At 48.1% G+C, this 25811-nt stretch overlaps 1 protein-coding gene across 6 annotated transcripts in view; it reads left to right on the top strand.

Moving 5' to 3' along the window:
* CACNB4 (calcium voltage-gated channel auxiliary subunit beta 4) overlaps window positions 1-25811 on the top strand; it is an 85181-nt gene that overhangs the window by 27409 nt on the left and 31961 nt on the right. The window contains exon 1 of one of the 6 annotated variants that reach the window (XM_068195079.1): window positions 11026-11183. The exons of the other annotated variants lie outside the window; for them this stretch is intronic. Within the exon in view, the coding sequence (XP_068051180.1) occupies window positions 11139-11183 (45 nt within the window). The 5' untranslated portion in view covers window positions 11026-11138. Of the gene's footprint in view, window positions 1-11025; window positions 11184-25811 lie in introns of those variants that run through there. 6 annotated transcript variants of the gene reach the window in all.

Genomic DNA, 25811 nt, shown 5'->3' on the forward strand with positions numbered 1-25811 from the left:
CCCTCCATGCCCAGCCAATTTTCCTTCACTCAAGACCAACAGAAGTGATTTCAGAGTATCCCATTCCCAGCTGGGTTTGGAAAGCCATCCTAAACCCACAGTTTCCAAGAGCCAGATTTCTGATGGGAGGAAACATCCAGGAAAGCTCCACCTGCAGCTCTCTGGTTCATCTTACCTTGCTATTCTCATCCTGCTGAACCAAGAGGCGGCAGAAATATTCCCTGCTAAGACACTTTATGTGTTTCGCATTAATATAATATTTAATTGCAATAATGAGCCATTTTATTTCTAGCCTCAACTGGAACAAACCCAATTTTTCATCACTGCATCGATGTATCTGAAAATTCTGCTTCAAGCCTCTGGTCTAGCCCAAAACGTTTGGGTTTCCTTTGGCTGCACAGGGTGCTGGGCAAAGCAGTAACTCCCAGAATTCAGTGAATTATTGTGTGTTTAAGCTGTTATTCCGCCCATCACAGCAGATCTTTTGGGAGAATAAAGTGCAGTGAGAATAAAAAACACACACAGGAAAAAAAGTCAACTTTAGGTCCCTTGCTAAACCTGTTCCTGCCAGGGGATCAAGGCTGAAGCCAAAGCTTTTCCTTTATCCCTAAATTTTGCTAAGCACAACATGCAGAGCTACAGCAGGTGTAACATTCCAAGTCGTGGCCAATCTTTTTTTCAGGACAAGCTTCCATCATTCTAGCAGAGCCTGGGCTTTTTCTCCATTTGGGATAAATACGTCCTTTTATGAGTTTTGAGTTCTATCACCTTTTAATTCCGTGCTCCCTCATCTGGACGCTGAATTAAATGTTGAGAACATGAGGTTCTGATCTGCTCCTCTATTGCTCATCATGATTATAGGCAGGGATGGCAGAGCTGCCATTAGTTATTATTCTCCACACTCCCAATTAAAATATTCTGTTTTCTGCTTGTAACTCTGTCAGGCTGAGCTGCTCAGGCTGAATTTTTCCATTTTTTTGCTCTCAAGTGAACTCCAATTCTCACTTGAAATACAGTGGAAATAAAAGTCCTCAAACTTTTTGGGGGCCACAAAAAATATTAATGCTTTCCTAATTAAAATATGAATTAGGAAATTAATTTCCCAATTAAATATTAATTTATTAAATAAAAATTAATTAATACTTACTATTCTTTTTCTAACTAAAATATTAATTATTTTGGGGGCCACTGAATATTAATGCTTTCCTATTTATTCCTAATTTTTGCTTCCTGTCTCGTTGACAGTTTTAGATCTAGAACAGAATTTTCAGCAGTTTATTTAGAGTTTGGAGGTTTTTAAGTAATCTCTGTAGGGATGTTGTGAAAGACTGGGATAAACAAATGATTCTGTTCTTTTTTTAATGCAGGGTTTGAGAGAGTAGGGAAAATGCAGGTCTGAACCTGCGTGGAAGAGTCAGAGGGAAAAATATTAGCATTTTCTAAGTGTTCAGAGCATCAGAAATGGCCTGATTTAATCAAGTTTCTGGGGCTTGGAGCAGCCTGCTCTGTGGAAGGTGTCCCTGCCCACGGCAGGGGTGGAATGGGATGAGCTTTAAGGTCCCTTCCAACCCAAACCCGTCTGGGATTCTGGGATTTGGGGGTTCTATGAACTGCACATGGTTTTCAGAGGTGTTTTCAGACCTGATTCTGTGAACTGCACATGGTTTTCAGAGGTGTTTTCAGACCTGATTCTGTGAACTGCACATGGTTTTCAGAGGTGTTTTCAGATCTCATTCTATGAACTGCACATGGTTTTCAGACCTCATTCTATGAACTGCACATGGTTTTCAGAGCTGTTTTCAGACCTGATTCTATGAACTGCACATGGTTTTCAGAGCTGATTCTATGAACTGCACATGGTTTTCAGAGCTGTTTTCAGACCTCATTCTATGAACTGCACATGGTTTTCAGATCTGATTCTATGAACTGCACACGGTTTTCAGAGCTGTTTTCAGACCTCATTCTATGAACTTCACATGGTTTTCAGATCTGATTCTATGAACTGCACATGGCTTTCAGAGCTGTTTTCAGACCTGATTCTATGAACTGCACATGGTTTTCAGACCTGATTCTATGAACTGCACATGGTTTTCAGACCTGATTCTATGAACTGCACATGGTTTTCAGATCTGATTCTATGAACTGCACACGGTTTTCAGAGCTGTTTTCAGATCTGATTCTATGAACTGCACATGGTTTTCAGATCTGATTCTATGAACTGCACATGGTTTTCAGATCTCATCCTATGAACTGTACATGGTTTTCAGATCTCATTCTATGAACTGCACACGGTTTTCTTTCAGGATGGGCTCTGCTGCTGCAGGGACTTCTGGAATGATATTTTTTCCTTTTGCAAGGCAAAAGCAGAAGGTATTTTCAGTCCTTTCTAAGTGCCTGGGGTTTGTAAAAGGACTCGCACAGAGCTGCTGGGTTTTGGGAGGTGCTGAAGTGAGAACTGCAGGTGTTCCTCACCCTGAGCAGAGCAGGCGTGGCTCCCTTCAGCCCAGGTTCCCTCCTGCCCCGGGGGAGGATGGCAGTGCCTGGAATCCTGAATTCTGGTCCTGTCCCGAGTCGCTGCTGTCCCTGGAGCTGCTGGAGCAGACCTGGCTCGGGGTGTCCCTGCAGAGGGAGGAGCAGGGGGATGTTTTGGCTTTTGGGTGTTTGTTTGGAGCCATCCCACCTCGCTGGCAAGACCCTGAGTCCTTCTCCTGGAAATCTTCATTCAGGAATTGCCAGTGGAAGGGAGTGAACCTCTCCATTGGAGAAACAGCAGGAATACAGAAATAGGGCTTTTACAAGTTTCAACAAGTTTAAAATATGACCTTGCAGGAGAGACTAGATGTTTTAGAGAATTAGAACTGTGAAAGATGCGTTGTAGCAGGACTACGTGGGAGAAAATATAGGTGATTAGTGTTAGAAAAAATATAGGTGATTAGTGTTAGAAAAAATATAGGTGATTAATGTTAGAAAAAAATATAGGTGATTAGTGTTAGAAAAAATATAGGTGATTAGTGTTAGAAAAAATATAGGTGATTAATGTTAGAAAAAAATATAGGTGATTAGTGTTAGAAAAAATATAGGTGATTAGTGTTAGAGAATATATAGGTGATTAATGTTAAAAAATATAGGTGATTAGTGTTAGAAAAAATATAGGTGATTAGTGTTAGAAAAAATATAGGTGACTAATGTTAGAAAAAAATATAGGTGACTAGTGTTAGAAAAAATATAAGTGATTAGTGTTAGAAAAAATATAGGTCATTAATGTTAGAAAAAATATAGGTGATTAGTGTTAAAAAAAATAGAGGTGATTAGTGTTTGAAAAAATAGAGGTGATTAATAGCAGCATTGTGTGGCAAAAGCCAACAGGCTGAAAAACGTTTATAAAGTATTGTAACCAGGAAATAGGGTGGCTTCTGATGGAATGGTGTTGAGTTTTACATCTCTTGTGTCTCACCCTTCATCGAGGCTGATAACAGAATAAAATCCTTTAAAACACCTCTCAGGGAAAACCAACAAATAGGGTTTCTACGTGTTCCAGGGCAGTCCTGTAAGGAAGATGAGGAGTCATCATTTTCAGGATTGTTCCACAGATTGTGGGTTCTGCTCCTGGATGGTGAGGACGTCCCAGAGCCATCGTTTCAGCAGGTACATGAGGAGAGGTCTCCCAGAGACTTTACAGGAAGGAGCACAACTCACTTAAATATGCAGAGCTAAAGCCAGGAATATTTGTTCTTCCCAACTCAGCTCCCAAGTACTCTGGCTAAATAGTTCAGGAAATCAGGTTGGACAAGTGGTTCCTCCTTCATTGATCTGTTGTTTCTGGATCAGTTTCTCCACTTGGACGGGAGTCATGGAAATATTGTGCAGGGAACTGAGGAGATTCCTGTCATCCCCTGCCATGGAACTCCCAGTGCTGTGTGGCAGCCTGTGGTAATTGGATTATAAAGCAGAGGGAAGGGCAATAAAATCAGCAGCCTCATCAAGGCATCCCTGTAAAGTCCCAAGGGGAAGCAGCAAACTGGAGATGAAGTTGAGCCGTCTCTGCCTAATGTTTATTTTATTTATTTATTTATTTATTTATTATTTTACCCTCTTAACAAGAACAGCAAATTCTTCTTAGCACTGGGATTTAAAAGCTCTGTGTCTGACTCTTTTAAAGACACCCTTTGCCCTACTCTTTGAACATAAAAACAAAATAAAACGTGTAGTTTTACTAGTTTAGCTAAAGAAATAAAGAATATCTCCATGAGATCCTGTATTTTACAGAAGCTGGAATTTCATTTTAGCTTGCAGGGTTGTCTTTTTTCTCACTCAAGGCTTTGTTTTCTCTAAAGAACTATTACATGATAATCATAATTTATCAAAAATACATTTCAAGCAACCTTTTCATGAGTGTGCACTGATAAAACTGCAAATATTTAAATTCATCTGGGAAATTAACACCGACCAGGAGCTTTCTGGGCTGTTTGCCTATTCTGGGACTGGAAAATCTTTGAGTTCATTGCTCTGTAGAGGTTGGATCTTCAGTAATGGGATGTCCTGGCATTCCCAGCACACTTCCAGTGCTCCTTCTCCCTGCAGCTTTGCTGGTCCCAGTCCCAGGGGGATGATTGCAGCCCTGGTGGGTGTGTTCCACTATTGATGGGGTTTCCAGGATGCACTGGTGCCTTTCCCTGCTTGGGTAAAACAGCAGCAGCTTCCCCTAAAGTTTGTAATTGGCTTTTAGAGAGCGTTTCCCATCATTCCAACAGTTGCAGGCTGAAGTGTTGCACAGAAACTCAGCATCAGCACTTATGGCAGCTAAGGAGATTGATTAACATTCATAAGGAAAGCAGAGGAGCTAAAAATAAGGAATAAAACAAGTGCTTAATCCTTTGGCCCAGATGGTTTTTGGCAGGGCAGATAAAAACGTGGATCTTCCCTAAAAGCAGAACCCCCCCATCTCCCTTCCAGCAAGGAAATCTGACACAATTCCAGCCACAAATCCACTCTGGCTTTTTGGGGTGTGACTCAATATTTTGGACCTTCTCATCAGCCTGGTGGACATTGGGAGCTGCTGGAGGGAGATCTCTGTGGTCGGTGTCTGTGGATATCCCCATGACTGCCCATGGATCCGTGCAGATCCTTCATTCCAAGCTCCTCATCTTCCAGAGGGACCCCTGTGCTCACACGGGGCTGTTCTCGAGGTGATCTGGGATCTGCTCTGTCAATGTGTGTCAGAGTCCAGGACATCCCTCTGGCTGCCCTGGCTGTCTCCAGACCCTGGCAGGGGGCTCAGAGACCTTGGCACCAAGTCAAAAGCACCTGTGGCTTCGATTTTAGCCCATGGGAAAAGCTGCCAACTTTGTGTGAGGAATTACAAGCCACAAGGGTTTGAGCGGTGTGGTAGTTGAGTTAACACAGGGTGAAAAAGTAGAATTTTGGGGTTTTTAGAATGGGGTTCAAGGGACAAGATGGAGGGATTTGGGTGTGTCCTGGCCTTCTTCTCCTTCTCCTTGCCCTCCATGTCTTGCTGTGATGGTGACACTTTTCTGTTGGTTCAAGGCACAGACACACTGCCTGACATAAATGACAGACATTGGCACGTTACTGTAACCATGGCACACGGAGTTTTTGGTATAAAATGTGAACACCGCCCTGAGGGCAGACAGAATGCCATGGCCGACCTGCTGGACAGAGCTCAGCAGGGCAGAGAGAGAATGTTCTAGATAAGGGAAAATAAACAACCTGGAGAACGCGATCCGAGGCATTCCAGGCTCCTCTTTTGGCTGCACGGGCTGGAAACGAGGACTTTTACACTCTTGGGGTCACCTCGACACCCAGACCCTGAGAAATGTGCACCAGTGGAAGCCACAGCTGGAGCTGGCTGGAGCTGTTAAACCCTTGGAGCGCACCCCTGCCTGCCTCAGGAGCTGGGGATCATCCACTCTTCCCTGTGACAAACCCTCTGGAAGGCCTTGGCTTCCTGCAGAGCTGCACAGTGCCGGTGGGAAAGAGGCATTTCACAGCTCGTTAAATATAGAGGGTACCTACAAATGTAGCCCAGTTACCTCTCACTGGAGGTGCTTCCAACCAAGAGGAAGTGCCAACCGAGTCTTCACACTCTTTAATTATAGCAGCCTTTACATAACAGTGTCGGATAAATGTGTTTTAGGATAGGTGGCACCTCGCTTCCTTCGGAAGAACTGTCAAATTAGACCAGACTGATTTATTACTTGAAATTCCATGGATTAAAGCACACTGTCCACCTAGTCTGTTTGAATAAACCTTAAAATTCACTGAATCCTCTGTGCCAGGATGTATCCCAAACAGCACAGTCCTCCTTTCTTTTGAAACAGAAATAATGGATGTAAATCCCTATTCCTCTGGTGGCTTCAAGGACGTCCAAGTCCCACGAATCCCATTCTGCTGGAAAACAGGGTTAGAGGGGATCTCAGGAGGTTCTCCTGACTGTGCCTCCACCCCGGGCAGAAGCTGCTGTCACTGCACCAGATTCTTATCTAATCTCTATTATAAAACAGAGGAGGAGGGAGAGAGGCAGGGAAATTGCTTTAGAGGGAGAAGGGGCAAGGAGAGGGGCTGTGCCAAGTAATTTAGGAGAGTGAGGAACTGGCCTCCTTCCCACGGATGGATGGAAGCAAGGTGGATTGCAGGAGATTGCTGATGGTCCTTTCCCTTTCTGTCACTGAAATCCATCCCTGGGCTCTTCTGCTGATGGCAACAAGAGCAGCTTTCCCATAGGGGAGAGCAATTTTCCTCAGCAGGCCCCGGAATCCAGGCGGGGCAAGATGAAACCCAAAGTTTGTGTTTCATGGGGAGGATGCTGATGGAGACTGTGGGGTTTGGAGCCCTCTGTGTGCTGGAAGGAGCGGATCCCTATCCAAGCGTGCTCTTAATGCATCCACTAATGCTCTTTGCTAATGTGCCCTTGCCTCATTATCCCTGAGTAATGTCAGGAATCCACGGCCTGATGTGAGAGCAGGGAGAGGCCAGCAAGAACTTGGCTGTGTTGGTGTGTGGGAGTCCAGGACGTCCCTCTGGCTGCCCTGGCTGGCTCCAGACCCTGGCAGGGGGCTCGGAGACCCTGGCACAAAGTCAGAAACACCTGTGGCTTCGATTCTAGCCCATGGGAAAAGCTGCCAACTCTGTGTGAGGAATTACAAGCCACAGGGCTTTGAATAGTGTAGTAGCTGAATTGACACGGTGAAAAAGTAGAATTTTGGGGTTGTTAGAATGCGATTCAGGGATACAAGATGGAGGGATTTGGGCGTGTCCTGACCTTCTTATCTTCTTCTTGTCCTCCATGTCTTGGTGTGATGGTGACACCTTGCTGTTGGTTTAAGGTAGAGACACACTCTCTAACACAGGTGATAGGTATTGGCACATTATTGTAAATATGATACATGTAATTTCTAGTATAAAATGTAAACGCCGCCCGAGGCAACACGCAGAATGCCATGGCCTCCTTGCTGGACGGAGCTCAGCAGGGCAGAGAAAGAATGTGATAGATAAGGAAAAATAAACAACCTTGAGAAGCCGACCCTACTCATTCCAACTCCTTCTTTGCACGGGCTGGGAGACAAGGACTTTTACACTCTTGGGGTCATCCCGACACCCAGAGACACCGCAGACGCTGAGATTGGTGTTGGGGTTCTGCTGCTTCAGGGTGAACATTCCTGTGGCTCCCCCACAGCAGCAGGGAAGGAGGCAGTGCTGCTGCTCCACTCGGCGAGATCCCAGGTGGAAGTGGGCTTGGCTGGAGTCGGGAGAAGGGAGAAGTTGCCGACTCCCATCCCGGCTTGGCGCAGTGCGGTGCCGAGGCGAGGGAACAATCTGGATCCTGCGCGTTTATTTATTCCAGCAGCACTTCAGTGTGTTTATGCAAATAGTTCATTGCTCCAGCTCCTGAAAGAACCACACAAGTGCTGTCACTTGATTGAGGAATCATTAGATCGGGCTGGAAATAAAATTTTCTCTAGTTCTGTATTCACACCCTCGGAAAAAAAAAAAAAAAACAACCAAACCCAGTGCTCCCACATTTTGGTAGCTCAGGACTGACTAAATAGTGGATATTTTGGGATAGATGGATACACGTCTCAGAGAGATTTCCTTTGTACTCTAATTAAAAATAAAGAGGATGTGAATAATCTCTAATGGCAGCAGAGTATTTGGAGGAAGCCAAGTATTTTTGGAGGACTGTGGATACTCAAAAGTATTCTGACTTCTGAGCTCTTCTCTTTTCCCCACCTCCAGCCTGAAGATATTTCAGTCTGGGTTAGATCCTCAGTGACTTGTTGGGCATTAAAATTTTGGATGACTCGTGGTCTTTGTTTACATCTCTTTCAAAATCTCCTGTGCCCTTGTAAATGTGGAGCTGTGGGCTCCGATTAACATCATCAATGAATGCTATTTAAAAAAAATTAATAACGCAGCAACTGGAGCCATTCAGAAAATGACCTTTTCTAAAGGTCAGACTTTACCAAGGCTCATTGCAGCTCTTTAGCCATTGCGTGTTTTCAGCAGGTCGTTCCTGTAGTGTTGGCCAGTGGTCTGAGCAGTGGAATTCCCTGCTGGATAACGTCAGCTCCATTCAGCCCCCTGTTCCCTCAGCACATTTATTATATTTATATTACTTCCCTGTCAGCTTAAAAGAGCTGGGTGTCTTCCTCCCTCAACTCGGTGTGTGTTTCTTGGATAAATTACCTCATAATATTCAAAACAGCCTTTGATTTAGAATTCCTCAGTATTACAGGGAATTGTATTTTATAGCATCTTTTAGGAGCCTTTTGGGTTGAGTCATTAAAAATGTATTTTTAATAACCTCTGTGTCTCAAAAGGACGGTTTGAAATGTAAGGACTGGAAATCAAATAGTGGTTCCCCTGACTTCTGAATTGTTTTGTTACAAATCTATGTGAAGTTCCCTTCTTTTCCTTCATCTTGTGATTTCACAGCGGTTTTTTTTAATTTCAGCTGACCAATGATTCTCGTAGTTGATTCTTTCAATCTGGAACATCACGGATCTTCAAGAAGCCTGTAGAACAGGCTGTGAAAATTAACTCCTGGATTGGGAGTTTTATGAACATTTTAAAGACCATCTTAGAAGCTGAGACCCTCCTACATCAGAATTAGTAAATTGGGAATAAAACTTAGCATAACTTTGGGGAATCTTCCACTGAGTTTGTAAGAAACTGTGAATATGGGAATACTCACAAGAATAGCACCTCCGGCTTTGCTTCAGGTGTCTGTTGGACTCTTCCCATGGGATTAGTGGTAACTTTGCGGAACTGATGGAAGCTTTTGGAAGGAAAAGTGGATGAAGCAAATGGAAAACACAAATAGGAAGCGTTTGCGGATGGAAACGTGCAGTGGTGGATCAGATTGCACTGAAGATGAGATTTTAAGTAATTGTTTTAATAAGGGTAGGAAGTAAATTGTAAATTAGTTCTGTCATTAGTGTTTAATTATTTATTGACTTTTTAATCACGTAGTGTTACACCAGAAGTTTAATTTGTAGAGCTCCAGGAGGAACCTGTTTAGAGATTTTGTTTCTTAATTTAGTTGTAAATCAGGTTCACAGTTCTGTTCTTCTAATTCTTGGTGTTCAGGACTTGGTGTTCTTGTTTCCAGTCATTGTGTGTGTGTGTGCTTTCTGTTTAAATTCTTAGTGTTTAGTCTTGGTGGCTTCAGGGTTTAATGTTCCAAATATCGTTGGGGGGGTGGACGGATGTTTTTTTTGGAAACCACCCGCTGTTCTCTGGAGCCTTGAAGAAGAAAGGCTGTATTTTATTGTAAACAAATCACAGAATTGGGCTGCAGGGGCCTCTGGAGACCATCCAGTCCAACCAGGGTCACCTGGAGCAGGTGACACAGGAATGTGTCCCGGTGCTTGGAATGACCTGGAGACTCCAGCCCTCCCTGGGCAGCGGTTCCAGTGCTCTGCCACTGTTATAAACGCCAATCTCTTGGTTTTTAAAATTTTAAAAGTTTAATAATAATAATAAAATGGTTATAAAAATAGTAATACAATTAGGGTAATGAAAATTTAGAGTTAGGACAATTACAAGACAATAAAAAGCAAAGAATTACGGATGTCCGGATGCTCTCGGGCACTTAAGCCCGATAAGCATGCCTTGTGAACAAAGGAATAACCTTTAAAAGCAGTAGCCTGTTGCGTATTCATACATCTCATACATGATGCATAAATTCCTTGCAAATTAAGAACTTTTCTGGTTTTTGTCAACTTCTTCCCCTTCATCCTGGTGGTTCCATAAAGACGGAGAGAAGGTGGAAGAATGTTTGTCTTTTTCCGATAAGGAGGCAGTAATTCTTTATGGGCCCCCATCATTGTCATCTCTGTGTGAAGAGTTTCTTCATTATCTCATCTCTTGCTTGAGCTAGTAAAAAAAAAACCCCACATACATAGGTTCTATTTTAACTACAAAACTACATTTACCATACTATTAAAATGTTAATACAGCACTTCTAATCAATATAACATAATACATATAGTATTCAATTTAATGTTTGCGAAAAGCCAATCATAAAACATGCATTTTTCACAGCCACCCTCATGGAAAGATGTTTTTCCTCACGTTGAGCTGGAACTTGTGTTTCATTTTATGGCCGTTGCTCCTCAGCCTGTCACTGACACCACTGAACGGAGCCCGGCGCCAGCATATTTTGGAGATATTTGTATGCATTAATGAGATCCTACCTCCGTCGTCTCTAGACTATCCGGCGTTGTTTTATTGTCAACCAGTTTTATTACAAATAAGCGAGGCACCGCCGCCGGGGGCACAGCGGCCGCCGCCGTCCGCCCGCGAGGCGCCGTGAGGCGGCGCCAGCGCGCAGCGCTGCTCGCGGGCGGCGCGTCCCAGCCAATGGCGCGGCGGCGGCCGCGCGTCCCAGCCAATGGCGCGGCGGCGGCCGCGCGTCCCAGCCAATGGCGCGGCGGCGGCCGCGCGTCCCAGCCAATGGGGGGCGGCGGCGCGGCGGGCGGGAAGCGGCGGGGCAGGCGGGGAGGGGGGCGCCGGCGGGAGGCGGCGCCGCCGCCGCAGCGCTCAGGGAGCTCGGCCCCGCCGCCTCACCGCGCTCCGCCGCCGCGCTCCCCGGCCCTCCGGCCCCGCACCGGCTCTCCATGTACGACAACTTGTACCTGCATGGGTTTGAAGACTCGGAGGCGGTGAGTGCCGCGGGAGCGGGGCGGGGGGCGCGCAGACCCGCCCGGGCGGGCTGGGTGTGTGTGCTGCGGGCGAGGCGCCGGGCGGTGAGCCTGTGCTGCCCCAGAGACGCGGGGACGGGCTGCTGCGGTTCCCTGGGGAATTATCCCTCCCCGGCATCCCTCGCAGAGCGTCTGGCAGCGCGGAGCCCCCGGTGCCGCGGTCGGACGCCTCGGTTTGGGAGCGCTCCCCGCCGGTGTCCGGGTGGGTGTTCTCGGGCACCCGGGAGAATGGCCGGGATTGCCGCGGCGATGGACACGCTGCTCCATATTAAACAGGGATCCGTTACATAAGGCGTTGTGGACAGCTCGTAAAAACATCGATAACAACATAATATAGAGTGTACGTCAGTGCAGACGTATGTATGGCATGATGTGGTGTCCTCGGGAGAATGGATGGGTCCTGGAGGGCTTCGGATGGGGAGTTTTTTCCTGCCTGTGTCAGTGTTGGTCTGGAAGTGCGGTCCCTCTTAAGTGTTACCTCGCTTGTTTTAGCATCCCTTTATTTCAGGGAGAGAGGAACAGCTGGATAAAACTGGCATTAATGCAGTGCACCATGTTGAGAGGAAGTACTGTGTATTGGAATCCTTCTCAACTGGGTATTTGAATTATTTCAAAACTCTACTGCTTAGAAGCCTGGAATGGTTTGGGTTGGAAGGGTTTAAAGCTCATCTCACGGGCAGGGAGACCTTCCACCATCCCAGGTTGCTCCAAGCCCTGTCCAGCCTGGCCTTGGACACTTCCAGAGATGAGGAGATGCTTTGGGTCAATTTAGAAATTCCTGCCCTTGTGTGTTAACTCTTCCTTTGGGTTCTCTCTGGCTGCTGCTGCTCACAAGCTGCCAGGCCGAGTGCAGATGAGTGTGTTGGTTCCTTTAGGGATGTGATTTGGGATCCATGTGGATGTTTCTGTAAACCGGGCACACTGTGAGTCCTTGGGAGCTGTTCTCCATCCCGAGTCCGTCTTGTGCTGGTTTAATGTCTCCCAGCAAAGTCTAAACACGCTCTTAAGAAGACAACTTAAAACTGAAGTGTTAGTGCTGAGAAAACTGAGTTGCTGGATCGTGGCTGCTGTAGAAGAAATGTGTATTTTTTAAAAATTCATCAGAGAATGCCGGTAAATGTGTGCTGGATTTAAAGGTGCTTCTGAGATGCTCAACTCCGTGCACTCCCAGAATCCCAGGGGATTGGAAGGGACCTCTGGAGATCTCCCAGTCCAACCCCCTGTCAAGGCAGGGTCACCTGGAGTTTGGTGACACAGGAATGCATCCAGGTGGGTCTGGAATGTCTCTGGAGACCCCACACCCTCCCTGGACAGCTCCAGTGCTTGTCCACCCTCCATGGAAATAAGTTCTTTCTCATGTTGAGGTGGAATGTCTAGTGGTTTAGTTCATATTTCAGTAAACCCTGGTGATCTCTTCCAAAAACGTTATTTGGGAAAAGCAGCTTTAATGGCAGCAGAGACCTACCTGTTGCACAAGCATCTGGGTTAGGATTTGTGCTGGAAGAATTGTGTGTATGGATGAGAGGAGCTTGGCCTTTAGATGGCCACTTGGAAGGATCGGGATGAAAAAGTAATTTCCAGATTCCCTAATAGTCTCTTAAGCAGTTTATGATAATGAATTTTACAGCTTTTTAAATTTTACAGCCGCTCTGTAATTGAGAATGCTTTTGATAGACCTAATTTCCAGAATCACAGGAATATGTGAGAGCCTCCCTTTTCTTAATAAAAACACCCCAAACCTTAAAAGCAATCTGGATCTCCCAGCTGTGTGGAAAAACCGGAGGCCACAAACCCCAAAGGCTCAGGCACAAAGCAGTTAAAATTCCCCGAGCGTCTGTTTGCTTTATGCTGCTGAACCACTTGCTTAAAGCATTAAACCTCATTATTTTAGCTCCTGACTCAGGGATTGGGAATGCCTGCTGAGACAATATCCTGGCAAACAGGTAGTGGGGATGGGTCACATGAGTGCGGCTTTCTGGCCAGAGAAGAGCAAGGGAGCGGATTGAGACGGTGGGAAAGGACTTGGGGTGGAATTCGGGTTCCCTGCGGTGCAGAGCAAATAACTGCGAGCGTGCCGAGATGAAAGCAGGGCCTCTGCACTGTTGTGGTTTAGGGCCTGGAAGGCTCATCCTGCAGCTGGAGAGCTGGGGCGGCCCGGGGCTTGGATCGCCCCGGCTCCCCTGGAGCGCGGAGGGAGGGAGGGCTCTGCTAATTGCAGCGCTTCCAGCAGGAATAAACCACAGCCGCATGAGTCAGTGGCACGGGAACGTCTGCCTGAAGTGGGCATTTGCCCTCCTAAAGCCCATGCAGCCGTGTGTGCAGAATGCAGCCTGGATTTGCATTGAAGGCAGAAGTGAGCGGGCAGTGAGTGGCACTTCTCCCCAGGGAACGTGCTCACTAATGGAAGGGTGCTGTAAAATCTGTACCTGATTTCTCCCGATTCACTGCTCGGCAACAAACATACTTTTTAACAGTGAACAGATGTTTCCGTGATTTTTGTGACAGCAGCTCTTATTATAATGTGTTTGTGTGTGTACATATAGATACAAAACAAGCAAAAATACAATTTTTATTGATGGATATAGGAAGACATGAGTGTGTGCATGGTATTGCAGTCCATCACCAGCTGTGATGATTAACGTGAAGCGGGTGATGCAGTAGCTGGTGTGAGGCTTTTTGGAGGAGGAAAATTACACTGCTGAAGCTGAGGACTGTAGACAAAAAGTTTATTCCACGTTCTGCAGGGACAAGTGTCCCTGTCAGGAGCACAAAAACATGGAGAGTGCATCACCCTAGGGAGAAGCATCTTCCCACTGAAGATTTCCCCCTTGCTTGTTGTCCTGCCTTGTGATTTTTGATTTTTAGGCCTTTTTAAAAATTCTTTGGGTAGTTCTAAGCAGGGTCACCTTTTTGGGAATTAAACCTTGTTTGCCTTGTAGGGAAGCATTTCATGTTTGTGATCACAAGAGGATATAAAAGCCTGTTAGCAAAGGGGCTTAGGGCGGTGAGATCCCCTGAGTAAGCAAATAATACATGAATTTGGTTTTACCTCTCACAGTTGGGAAGTGTGTCTGTGGTGAGGAGAGATTGGAATGCTGCTCCATGGGCCACTCCAGAGTTTCTCTTGGATTTCGGGAAAGACTCCACCTTTTTCAGAAACAAACTTCAGTGAAACCTTCCCATAAGAAATCACTTTTTTCTTCTGTAAAATTACATTTCCATTAAGACAGCATTTCATTAAAAAATTACCTGCAGGAGTTAGCAACAAGTTCCCTGTGATAGAGAGTCCATCCCAGCCCCAGGAACAAAACCTGGCTCGGCTCAGTGTTTTGCACCTGCAGAACTGTCAGAGCAGCCCCTTTCAGGTTGTTTGCTTATATTTATCCCTTCAGAGCAACACCTGGGCATGGGAAGCACCTTTCCTCACCTCCCGGGGTGTCAGTTCCAGGCTTGTCGGCACGTCGGAGGCTTTATCTGGGCTACTTCACTGCCGTAGCGGGGCGGCAGGGGAGAGCTGCCGGGGATGGGGACAGGGCGCTCAGCTCGGCTCTGCAGCAGGCAGGAGCGAGCAGAGGCGGCGAGGGGCCGGTGTGGGCTCAGCGAGGAACTGGTGTGGGGTGGGCGAGGGGCCGGTGTGGGGCAAGGAACCGGTGTGGGGTCAGCGAGGGGCCGGTGTGGGGTCAGCGAGGGGCCGGTGTGGGTTCAGCGAGGGGCCGGTGTGGGCTCAGCGAGGAACCGGAGTGGGGTCAGCGAGGAACCGATGTGGGGTGAAGAGCCGGTGTGGGTTCATGGAGGAACCGGTGTGGGGTCAGCGAGGGGCCGGTGTGGGGCGAGGAACCGGTGTGGGGTCAGTGAGGAACCAGTGTGGGGCGAGGAACCGGTGTGGGGTCAGCGAGGGGCCGGTGTGGGGTCAGCGAGGGGCCGGTGTGGGGCGAGGGGCCGGTGTGGGGTCAGGGAGGAGCCAGAGTGGGGCGAGGAACCGGTGTGGGTTCATGGAGGAACCGGTGTGGGGTCAGCGAGGGGCAGGGCAGTGCTGGGAGGGCGCGGTGCCAGCGCCACCTGTAGCCGGTGAGAGCCACAGGAGCCGGTGAGAGCCACAGGAACCAGTGAGAGCCACAGGAGCCGGTGATAGCCACAGGAGCCGGTGAGAGCCACAGGAGCCGGTGAGAGCCACAGGAGCCGGTGATAGCCACAGGAACCGGTGAGAGCCACAGGAGCCGGTGAGAGCCACAGGAGCCGGTGAGAGCCACAGGAGCCAGTGAGAGCCACAGGAACCGGTGAGAGCCACAGGAGCCGGTGAGAGCCACAGGAGCCAGTGAGAGCCACAGGAGCCGGTGATAGCCACAGGAGCCAGTGAGAGCCACAGGAACCGGTGAGAGCCACAGGAGCCGGTGAGAGCCACAGGAGCCAGTGAGAGCCACAGGAGCCGGTGATAGCCACAGGAACCAGTGAGAGCCACAGGAGCCGGTGATAGCCACAGGAGCCGGTGAGAGCCACAGGAACCGGTGAGAGCCACAGGAGCCGGTGAGAGCCACAGGAGCCAGTGAGAGCCACAGGAGCCGGTGATAGCCACAGGAACCAGTGAGAGCCACAGGAGCCGGTGAGAGCCACAGGAGCCGGTGATAGCCACAGGAACCAGTGAGAGCCACAGGAGCCGGTGAGAGCCACAGGAGCCGGTGAGAGCCACAGGAGCCGGTGATAGCCACAGGAACCGGTGAGAGCCACAGAAGCCGGTGAGAGCCACAGGAGCCAGTGAGAGCCCCAGGAACCAGTGAGAGCCCCAGGAGCCGGTGAGAGCCCCAGGAGCCGGTGAGAGCCCCAGGAGCCGGTGAGAGCCACAGGAGCCGGTGATAGCCACAGGAGCCGGTGAGAGCCACAGGAGCCAGTGACAGCCACATGAACCAGTGACAGCCCCGTGCCTTTCCCCCTGGTCATCCAGTGCTTCCCAGGCGGGGCAGCTCTGCCTCCTCCTGTCCCAGCCATTTGAAAAGACATTCTCTCGTGCCTTGTCTTCTACCTGGGATTTTGGAGGGGAAGTTCCCACTGATTGGATTTCCATGTGGTGCCTCTGACCCGTACAGGAGATGGAAAGGTGGCTTTGCTTGCCCTGTGTATCCCTGTTGCAGATTTTTTTTAGTAACTGCTTTGACCTATTTGCTGTTTCCCCAGCATATCCTCCTCTCCTGAGCCATAGAAGCACCTCCTTTCCTCGACCTCTTTTAGCTGTTCGACCTGCATCTAACCCTGCCTGGCTTCCCTTGGCAATTCCCATCCCTGCATCCACAACCTCCCTCCTAGTGCTGGTACCAGAGCAGGCTCTGGGTTCACCAGGGAAGCAGGACTTTGCTGTGCTGCTGTGTAAGCCAGGGTGATGCCCTTCTGTGCAAGTTCAGGCTCTGTCACCAAGAGTCAGACAAGCACCTGTGGTGGATTTCATGCCCACAAAAGTGTTTTAGATTCTGAAAGTCCTTTGGTGTTTATAGGGACTAAGCACCAGTGAGATCCACCCTGGTAATTAATGGTCCCAGTTTGCCATGAGCAGGACTGTGTGTGGTGCTGCATAATAACAGGGTTTGTCTCCAGTCACTCCGTACAATTCTTGAGAGCTTTGCTGAGAACTTTTAGGAAGAAGGTGATGGGAATAGTGGGAAACACATTCTGTTCCCCGTGTGAATGGTCAGCGCGGCGTTTTGAGGACACCACTCCCCTGCTTTTTCAGTGACATTACTCCTCAATCCTGCCATTCCTTCTGCTGCCAGTGTACACTTATCTCAAGGCACCTGAGACAAGATCATCTCTGTGTGCTGCCCAAGCAGAAAAAGTGATTATAGAAAAACAAACCTTGGTAGGGAAGTTCATGTCCAAATACTGATTGGATTTGTGTCTGGTGCCTCTGTGATTGCTAAAGGGGGAGGAAAGGTGGGCTTTGCTTGCTCTGTACATTCAGTTGTTGTAGGTTGAGGAACAATCAAAATGTGTATTTAGAAGTGTTTTTCATGCTGTCTGTTCACTGATCATGTACTGGGTTTTGCAACACCCAGTTCATTCTGTAGAACATCTCTGTACAGCAGGCAGCCGAGAGCAAGCAGAAGCTTTATCCAGCTGCCAAATGAAACCTGGGACTTCAGGGGGGTTGGTTAGAAAGGTTTCAGTGGTTATTGGGTTTATCATGTCCACAGGGCACTTCTGAGATTGTCAAGCTGAAGGTTGGTGGTTGAGATCTGATGGTTTTCTACATGTCTTGATGGATTTTGCAGGCAGGGACACCTTCCCGTATCCCAGGTTGCTCCAAGGCCTGTCCAGCCTGGCTTTGAACATTTCCAGGAATTGGGCAGCCACAGCTTCTCTGGCACCCTGTGCCAGGGTCTCCCCACCCTCCCAGGGAAGGATTTTTGCCATGGATAGGAATGTGAACTGGGAGAAGTGTTTGCAGTGCTGTTGGTTTGCTGGAGACACCCTTCTCTTGCTTCTCCTTGGGCTTGACTGTTCCGAATTTGGCCATTTTAATTAGTGCAGTTTCTAATGAATCCAAAAAGGCTGAGTGATGTCAGGACCTAGGCATGCAGGATCTTTTGTCTAACCACTTACCTACTTGCTGCTTGTTTATGTAGGATTTTTAGTTTCCAATGTGTGCTAAACTCTGCCTTGATTGGGACAATAATCAGTATTTTCCCCCAAAAAGAGATTATCCTCTGCCCATTATGTCTCCTGAATTCTCATTGCAATTTGGCTTTTACATGGCCAGAGCTTTTGTGTGTTTTTGACAGTTTCAAATCTGTTTTCATTTCTATTAGCCCCTAATAGACTGCCTTGGCTAATGAATCATCAGCTGCCTGATATTTATCTTGTGTGGAAAGGGCTGCCTGAGAGGGCTGGAAGGTGGTTTGTTTGGGGGTTTGCTGGGGTGGTTTTGCTTAGATTTTCCTCCTAAAATAACCAAAGTTCTACTACTACAGCCTTAGCTATGCTTGCCTTGTTTTGTGCTCTTGTGAGGATGGTTTTCTGTGTGACTCAGATCTTCTGTTTGTTAAATGCCACATTGTGATTTGATAGTACAGTAGTCAAATAAAACACTCAGTAAGAATCTTGAGTCATTTTTATAAATTGCTGCTTGCTGTTTCCATAGAGGTGCTTCTTTAATACCAGAATACCAGAAACACATTGAAATGAAATGAAAAAAAAAAAAAAGAAAAGAAAAGCTTCAAGTCATCTAAGTGAGAGACATAATGAGAAATAGGTAACAGAAATAGATAATTTTGTAATTTCAGTTGCAGCTGCAGGTCAGAGCTCAGCTGATGGTCCAGGGTGTGGTTGCTAGAACTTTGAGTTCATATGGAGCGCTAAGGTGTGTGATTAACTGCATTTGTCCTGCTTTTGGATTCCTTCTGCTGAGCTCCTGACTGGCTGTGGAGTGCAGCCAAAACCACAGGGCCCTCTCAGCACTGTGTGCTGCTCCTGGATTGCAGATTGCTCTCCAAATTGCCCGGTGCTTAAGGAAATACTGCTGCTGGGAAGTGGATCAGCTCTCCCTGGGCTCAAGGGCATTGCAGGGAGGAGTGTGGCTCTTGGTGCTGAAGGAGCACATCATAGAAATACAAATAACAAGGGAAGAAGCTTAACCTAGGATTTGTTGATGCCATGGCTTGCTTCCCTATCTCCCAAAAACATGCTCTGCTTGGGAGACCCTGAGCTGTTGGATGTTTTCCCTTGGAGCATGCATTTATAAAGATAGGAGAGCCTGATTTTCCAAATCAGCACTTTACCCAAATGCAGATTGCTTTACAAACAGGACAACTGCTCATGGTCACTTGGAATCCAGTTATTAATTCCAAAATGTCATTTGGCTGGCGGGGTGCTGAGTTCCGTAGGGATCACAGGTGGTGTCAGGATTTGCTTGCAGCCTCTCCTCAGCTCCTGCTTTGTATTTTTCCACAGTGCTTTGTCACTGGTTTTCATGCCAACAGTGAACTGGTTTCAGCTCTAGAGTGTCTTCTTTTGCCATGTTCTTTCCTTCTTTTCATAGCATAAATTTCCATTCAGGTGCAATATGTGGAGCACAGTGAGCAGCTTTGTGTGCCCCACGGTACCAATCAGGTAAACTGGATTTTTGATTTGGAGGGTATTGCAATGTCCAGAGCCAGCCATGGAGAGCTGGAGGAAGCCAGCAGTGCCTGAATTTGTGAATGCACAACAGAGGATGTAAATCTGCTTTTTCTGTTTCTCTCTAAAGCCTTGTCAGAAGGGGTTTGAAGTGTCCCAAGGAAAGGACCCAGAAAGGGCAGTGGTGGCTACAGGCTCTGCTCTGCTTCTCAGGAGGGTTTTAATTTTCACCAGGGCAGGGGAGAGCAAGAAAACCCCGAGGGAGGAGGACAAGGGGCTGCTCTTCTGATTTGGTTTGTTTGGGTTTTCTTTCCCTAAAAAGTCACCTAGGACACAGGCTCCATAAGTTACAGAAATGGAACTATTTGGTTGTGCTGCTTCACCAGCATGGGGAATGCAGCCTGGCAGGGATTTGATTTAGTACAGCAACAAGGCAGAAATCACGAGGAAAAACCACTCCCTATCACCGTGCTGAGTACTGGAGGGGTGAAGTGTGTGTTTGAACGAGCTGCTCATGCTTCATATTAAACTTCACAAGCCTTTCTATTCTGAGAGAATTCTGCTTATACCAATTACATTTTCCCTGTGTGTCCTCCCTTGTTTTTTCCCTGTGCTGGGACATTTCCCTGCAGATGGACGCTGCTCATCTCGTTTGTGCTTTCTGCTTCCTCCCAGGGGCTGCGTGTCCTTGCTGGAGTGGCACCACAGTCAGTGATGGCATGGGCAGAAGTGTCCTGTTCCCTTGGGAAGTGTTGCTGTGGGTGCAGTGCCGGGTGCTCTCGGTGTGGAGGGGGCTGCAGGATTTCATTTCCAGTAGCAGTGTCCTTTATGGCCAGAAACAAGCCCTCGGCCCTCATGGGACAGGCTTTAGGGTGAAGTGGCCAAGGCATCTTCCCTGTCCCTTTTGCTGTTCACAGAGCCAGGTAAAACCTGAATACTCCTGGCCTAACAGTTCAAACTTTATCACAGCCTTTAATCTCTTAGAATAAGAATAAAATCATGTTTCCAATGGTTACTCCCCTGTGCTGTTACTTTATAAACATCTGCTTTCCATGCACCATGTCTTGGCAATATTTTAACCCCCATTCCCACTGTGGTTGGTGGATTCCCTGAACAATGTCTCTCTCTTGCTTGGGAAAACGATGTGTTTCTGACAAATCACCAGTTAATCTGTGATATATAGGTCATGAGATACTGTGATAAAATGTTATGTTCCGGGACAATTAGTGCTGAGCTCACCAGGTCCTGACAAGACAAGCCCCAGCATCACCCTTGGGCAGGGATGTTTCAGTTACGACCAATAACTGGAAAATCTCACCAAGGAAAAAAAGCCAGTGGCAGCTTGGCCCAGCCTCTGGCAGCCATGAGAGACCTCACAGCAGCTGCTGGCAGTGAGGGCTCCATCCTGGGCTGTGTGACAAAGCTCAGGAACAAAGCTGCCACGCTCCAGGGGTGACAGATCCCACAGAAATCAGTGTCCAAGGAGAAGAGGTGGCTGGGATTCTGCAGCTGTGGCTGCACTCACCTGCCCACGAGGTCCAGCTGGATTCAGGGAAGGTTTCTCCGGTGTGGGACACAACCAAGCTGCCAGCTCATGTTCTGTAAGCAACGTTACTTGAACTGAAATGTGCCACTGAAGTGTCTGTTGGAACAGACAAAACTGCTTCAAAGTATATTTATTTCCAGAGTTTCTGACAAGTAAGAGAAGTAGCTTTATCCCCACTGTGGTGCTTGTTCTGGTTGAAATGTTCTCAAGATGTTTTTGCATGCCATAAACCAGGAATGTTGGAGCTCTGCACTTGTTATCGATCTCTTATTGGAAAATGAACGGGGTATTGACAGATGGAAAAACAGACAAATGAGTTATACTTTGCCCCCCTCCATTTTCCATCTAATTACAGCTGTCTGTTGGTTTTACTTGCTGCCCCAAGGAGCAGAGTGGTAGTAAGTGCAGGAGTACATTGCTGAGTAGCTCCTGTGTTCTGCCTGGAGCAGATTCATTCCAGGAATGCATTAAGTGATATTTCCCTTTAATAGATCAGTGTAAACATCCAGCGTGAGTGGGAGGCTGAGAGGAGAGGAGTCACGCACTGCAATATTTCCCCTTACACATTCAAAATTCATACACTGCTGGTGGAGATGTACAAGTTGTTTTGAGAAGTTGCTTAGGCCTTCAGACTTAGCACTGGATGTCCTTTTAGTGCTGATGTTGAAGATGTTTTGTCTGTTAGAGTATTTAAGAACCTTGTTAAATGTTTGGCTTCACTACTCTGTACTGAGTAGATCACATAGGATCTTTCCTTTTTGTTGGCTTTCTTAGAATCCCAGATTCGTTTGGGTTGAAATGGACCTTAAAGCCCATTCCAGTTCCATGGGCAGGGACAGCTTCCACCATCCCAGAGCCCTGTCCAACCTGGCCTTGGACACTTCCAGAGACAGGACAGCCACAGTTTCTCTCAGCAGCCTCTGGACAGAACACACAAACCTGCCAGCTTCCACAGACTCTGTGCTGTCTGCAGGAGGGAGCTCTGTCCCGTGATTTCTTATTCAGGTTCCCTGTGTGCAAGCCGTACCTGCTGAGGGGAAAGATGCCTTCAAAGGGATGTAGCTTTGCACATATGTTTTGTGTCTCCCTCCTCAAGCGAGAATTTAATTTATAAAAGATGTATGAGATCTCTTTGGTATCAGCATTGAATGTTTTACATTCCACAACAACATGTAATTATTCATAAAGCTTGTCTGCCTTTCTTCTGGATGTCTGATCTCATACAGGTAAAGAAATCCCAGCTGTATCCTCAGAGTAACAACCACAACAGTGCAAATAAATACAGACACTGCAGTGTTGTTTCATGAGAACTGATCAGTGAAGAGATCTCTCCAAAGGCATCACAGCTTTTCAGGCTGGTTTTGCTGAACATTTTCAAATCAGTCTAAAACAGAAATACATGTGCTTTTACATCTGAGATTTGGGGCCAGAACTGAACAGAGGGATAAAACCAAACGTAGGTTTCAGAGGAGCTGCAGTGAAGTATTTCAATGAAGTGCAGCCCAAAAGTCCTGATGGCTGCACGTTTCTTTCAGCTGTTAAATAATTCCTCCCTTTGCCTTTTCACCCGTGTGCAGTTGCTGCATTACTTGCAAAAATAAAGAAAGGAGAAAAAGCCGCTTGCCAGCAGCTGGGAGCTGAAGCAGCTTTCTCCCATCCCAGCATTTCAGGAAGGCAGTCAGCAAAGTGCTTTCCCAAGTGGCTGCTGCCTGCCTGGGTCCTGCTGCAATCTCTGGAGAGCAGAGGGACCTGGGGGGCATTTGGGTTCATTTTGCTTGGCTCCTTTCTCTTAGAGCCAGTCCCTGTCTGCCCGTGCCCGGAGCTGTAATGGTGCTGCTGCCTCAGAGCCTGGCTGAGACGTGCTGGCCCAGGGGAGGAATGAGCCACGTCCAGCTCCTCTCCCGTTTATCCTGCCGGCACATCCAAGGGAGCTGGCCAGGCTGCACGCACAGGAGGAGCAGCCCCTCCTCCCCAAGGCTCAGCACGTTTTTCCTCTCCTTTATTCGTGTCCCTTCACTAATTCGGGGATGGCAGCAGCGTGCCTTGCGCAGCTCTGTGCACGTTTTGGGATGAGCTGCGGGATGGAGGGGGGGACGGGGCTGTGTCAGGGCAGCTCGGGAGAGATACAGCCGCAAACGTGTCCGTCAGGAGCCAGCTCGAATCCTGGCTGGGCCTGTGATGCTCTGTGCTCACTCTGCCCTTCCCTGCTGGAAAAGATGTGCAGGGGGGCAGGAACTTCACGGGAATGCAGGAATCCTAGAATGGCCTGGCTTGGAAGGGACCTCAGAGCTCTCCTCCTTCCCTCCCCTGCCATGGGCAGGGTCACCTTCCGCTGTCAGACCTGCCTTGCACGCTTCCAGGGATGGGGCAGCCACAGCTTCTCTGGGCAGCCTTCCTGGAAAGGAGGTCCATGAGCTGTGCCTCCAAGGAGAGGGGAGACCGGGATTTTGTACCTTCACTCTGCTCTGTGTCGTTGGTGGGGCCGGGCAAAAATCCTCCTTTGGGGATGGAAGTTGAGTCCGGGTGCCCAAACCAGACCTTGGCCTCACATCCCTGGGAGTGCAGCCCGTGCTGGGGACAGAGCAGGTGCACTGTCGCCTCCCTTGCCCTGTCTCAGGAAGGTCTGGCTGTTCCCGAGGGAGAACTGAGGCACGGCAGAAGCCGTGGCTCATCCCTCGGTGGGAGCCCTGGCCGTGCTGCGGGGGATGGTCATCCCTGCGGGACGGAAGGTGCTGCTGGAGCCGGTGTGGCATCTCCCGCCCCTGCCCTGCCCTCCTGCCGTGTCCGCAGCATTCCCACCTGCCGTGCATCCCACACGAGAGGGATGCTGGGCACGGCAGGAGCCGCTCCGGCAGCGGGGCACACGGAGCTGTGCCCTGCTCTCGCTGGAGGGGCTCCGGAGCGGGAGCAGGGACGGCGCTGTAGGAACTGGATCATCCTGCGCTGGGGGCAGTGGGATGTGCACAGCAGCCCTGATCCCACGGGAGCCATCGACACTGCAGCTTCCAGGGAGAGAGCTCCTGGCACGGGGAGCGCACGCAAAGGAGGAAAGAACAAACAGTTCACGCTCAAATGCACCGGAGAAATGCGAGCTGAACAGAAGCCTCTCCTTCCTGCCGGCAGCTCGGGGCACTGGCACTTGCCGGGAGTTGTTCTGGAGCACGGAGCTCTCCCGGTGATCTGTCTCCTGCTAGGGGCGCACTGACACATAACCTGTGCCCGGTCCGTGCCCAGCCCTGCCGGGCTGCGTGTCTGTGTGCCTGGATCCATGTCACATTGTCACACAGGAGATCCCTGCTCCAGCAGCTGCCGTGCCAGGGGAGGGCTCTGGCCAGCGCCAGCAGTTTGGTCCTGGGGGCTTTGCTTTGTTTAGGGCAGAAGGGGAATTTGGAACTTCCTAATTTCAGCCTGGTTTTTGATTGACATCCTTCCCCCTCATCCTTCTCTTTCTTTGGAAAAGCAAGGAGCGGCTTTGCGTCCGATGTCAGTGAGGCACTTTCTCTCGGGGGGAGCTCACTCGGGGCAGTGTCAGCCTCCGCAGTCCAGCTCTGGGATGAGTTCCTTACCTGGGGCTCTTGTACTCTGGCTGCTCATCTTGGACTGTTTTCCTTCTTCCTGCTGGATGTTTTCCTGTACCTTTGACCATTCTCTGACTTCACTCATCATCCCCATTCCCTGCCTTTTTGATTGCATTTCAGTGCAGATTTATAGGGCACCAGCAGAACCTTTGACATTTTCTTTTGGAGCAGATATACCTCTGCTACAGCGTCCCAAAATAATGGCAAAGCTTTTTAAAGGTTTGCAATCTAGTCAAGATTGACCGATCCCACTCCTGACAAGGCTTTTTTTTTTTTTACCTTCATTCAGCAAAAAACAATATCCAGGTGTTTAAAGTTGTCCTGTTTGCTCCTGCAGACTTGTGTTTACTGGTGCATATGAGCACTGGGATGGAGAAGGAGTTTTTGCACAGGACGAGACCATCAGGATCTTTCTCAGTTATTGCTTGTGCCATATCAAAAGGGTTGTGACTAAGACAGCGATTCCGAAATAATTTTTTCTTGATTGGAATGCTTGTTGATTGCTGGCAAGAAATGTTAAACTATTGTTTCTTCTAAGATATTTCATTAAGAATCCATTTTGTAGATAAAACTGGAGGCAGTTATAAAAAAATTTAAAAAATTGTCTTTGAATTTTTATTGTTTAACTCTCTAAATTACTGTCAGTCGTCAAATCCCAGAATGGGTTGGGCTTGAGGGCCCTGATGACCAGATAGTCATAAGAATTTGGGAAAATATGTTCACACTATGTAAAAAAAAAATTTTTTTGGTGGCTTGAGTTGAGATGTATCACAAAGTTCGGCTGTTCCCTCCTTGTGCATTTGCATTTCCACCTATCACTGCTACCTTCGCATTCAACCAACAGGGAATACATGGAGAGACTATTTTGCCAGTGGCATCTCCAGATTTTTTTTTTAAATCTTGGGTATTTATTTGCTCCTGCTTCTCATTTCCCAAAATAACAGTTGGTTGTTAGTCCTGTGTTCTGTTGGTCCTCACAAACCACCTGGGAATACTGATAACAAGTCCCTCTCACAACAGTGTTTTGTTTTCAGCATGGGGAGCAATATCCAAGTAGGAACAGGTATGGGAACAAGAAAATTAGCAGTGGGGGATATTTCCCCCCATTTCATGTAGAAATGATAAAAACCAACCAGTCTGGGGGGAGTAGGTGAGCTCAGAGTGCTCTCAGAGCTGCTGGAATTGGCCCCAGTGAATTCCCAGCCCCATCCCTGTGAATTCTCAGTGGGCAGCAAAGTCCTAGAAAGTCCTTGGGCTCCCTGGTTGATTACAGCAATTAAGGACCATAAAGTGTTGCTCAAATATTACCTCAGCAGGTGACAGTAAAATGTCCTTTCTCTTGTATTTTGCTCTCAGCACGTCGAG

Source organism: Anomalospiza imberbis, chromosome 7 (assembly GCF_031753505.1).
Source record: "Anomalospiza imberbis isolate Cuckoo-Finch-1a 21T00152 chromosome 7, ASM3175350v1, whole genome shotgun sequence".
Lineage (NCBI taxonomy): Eukaryota > Metazoa > Chordata > Aves > Passeriformes > Viduidae > Anomalospiza > Anomalospiza imberbis.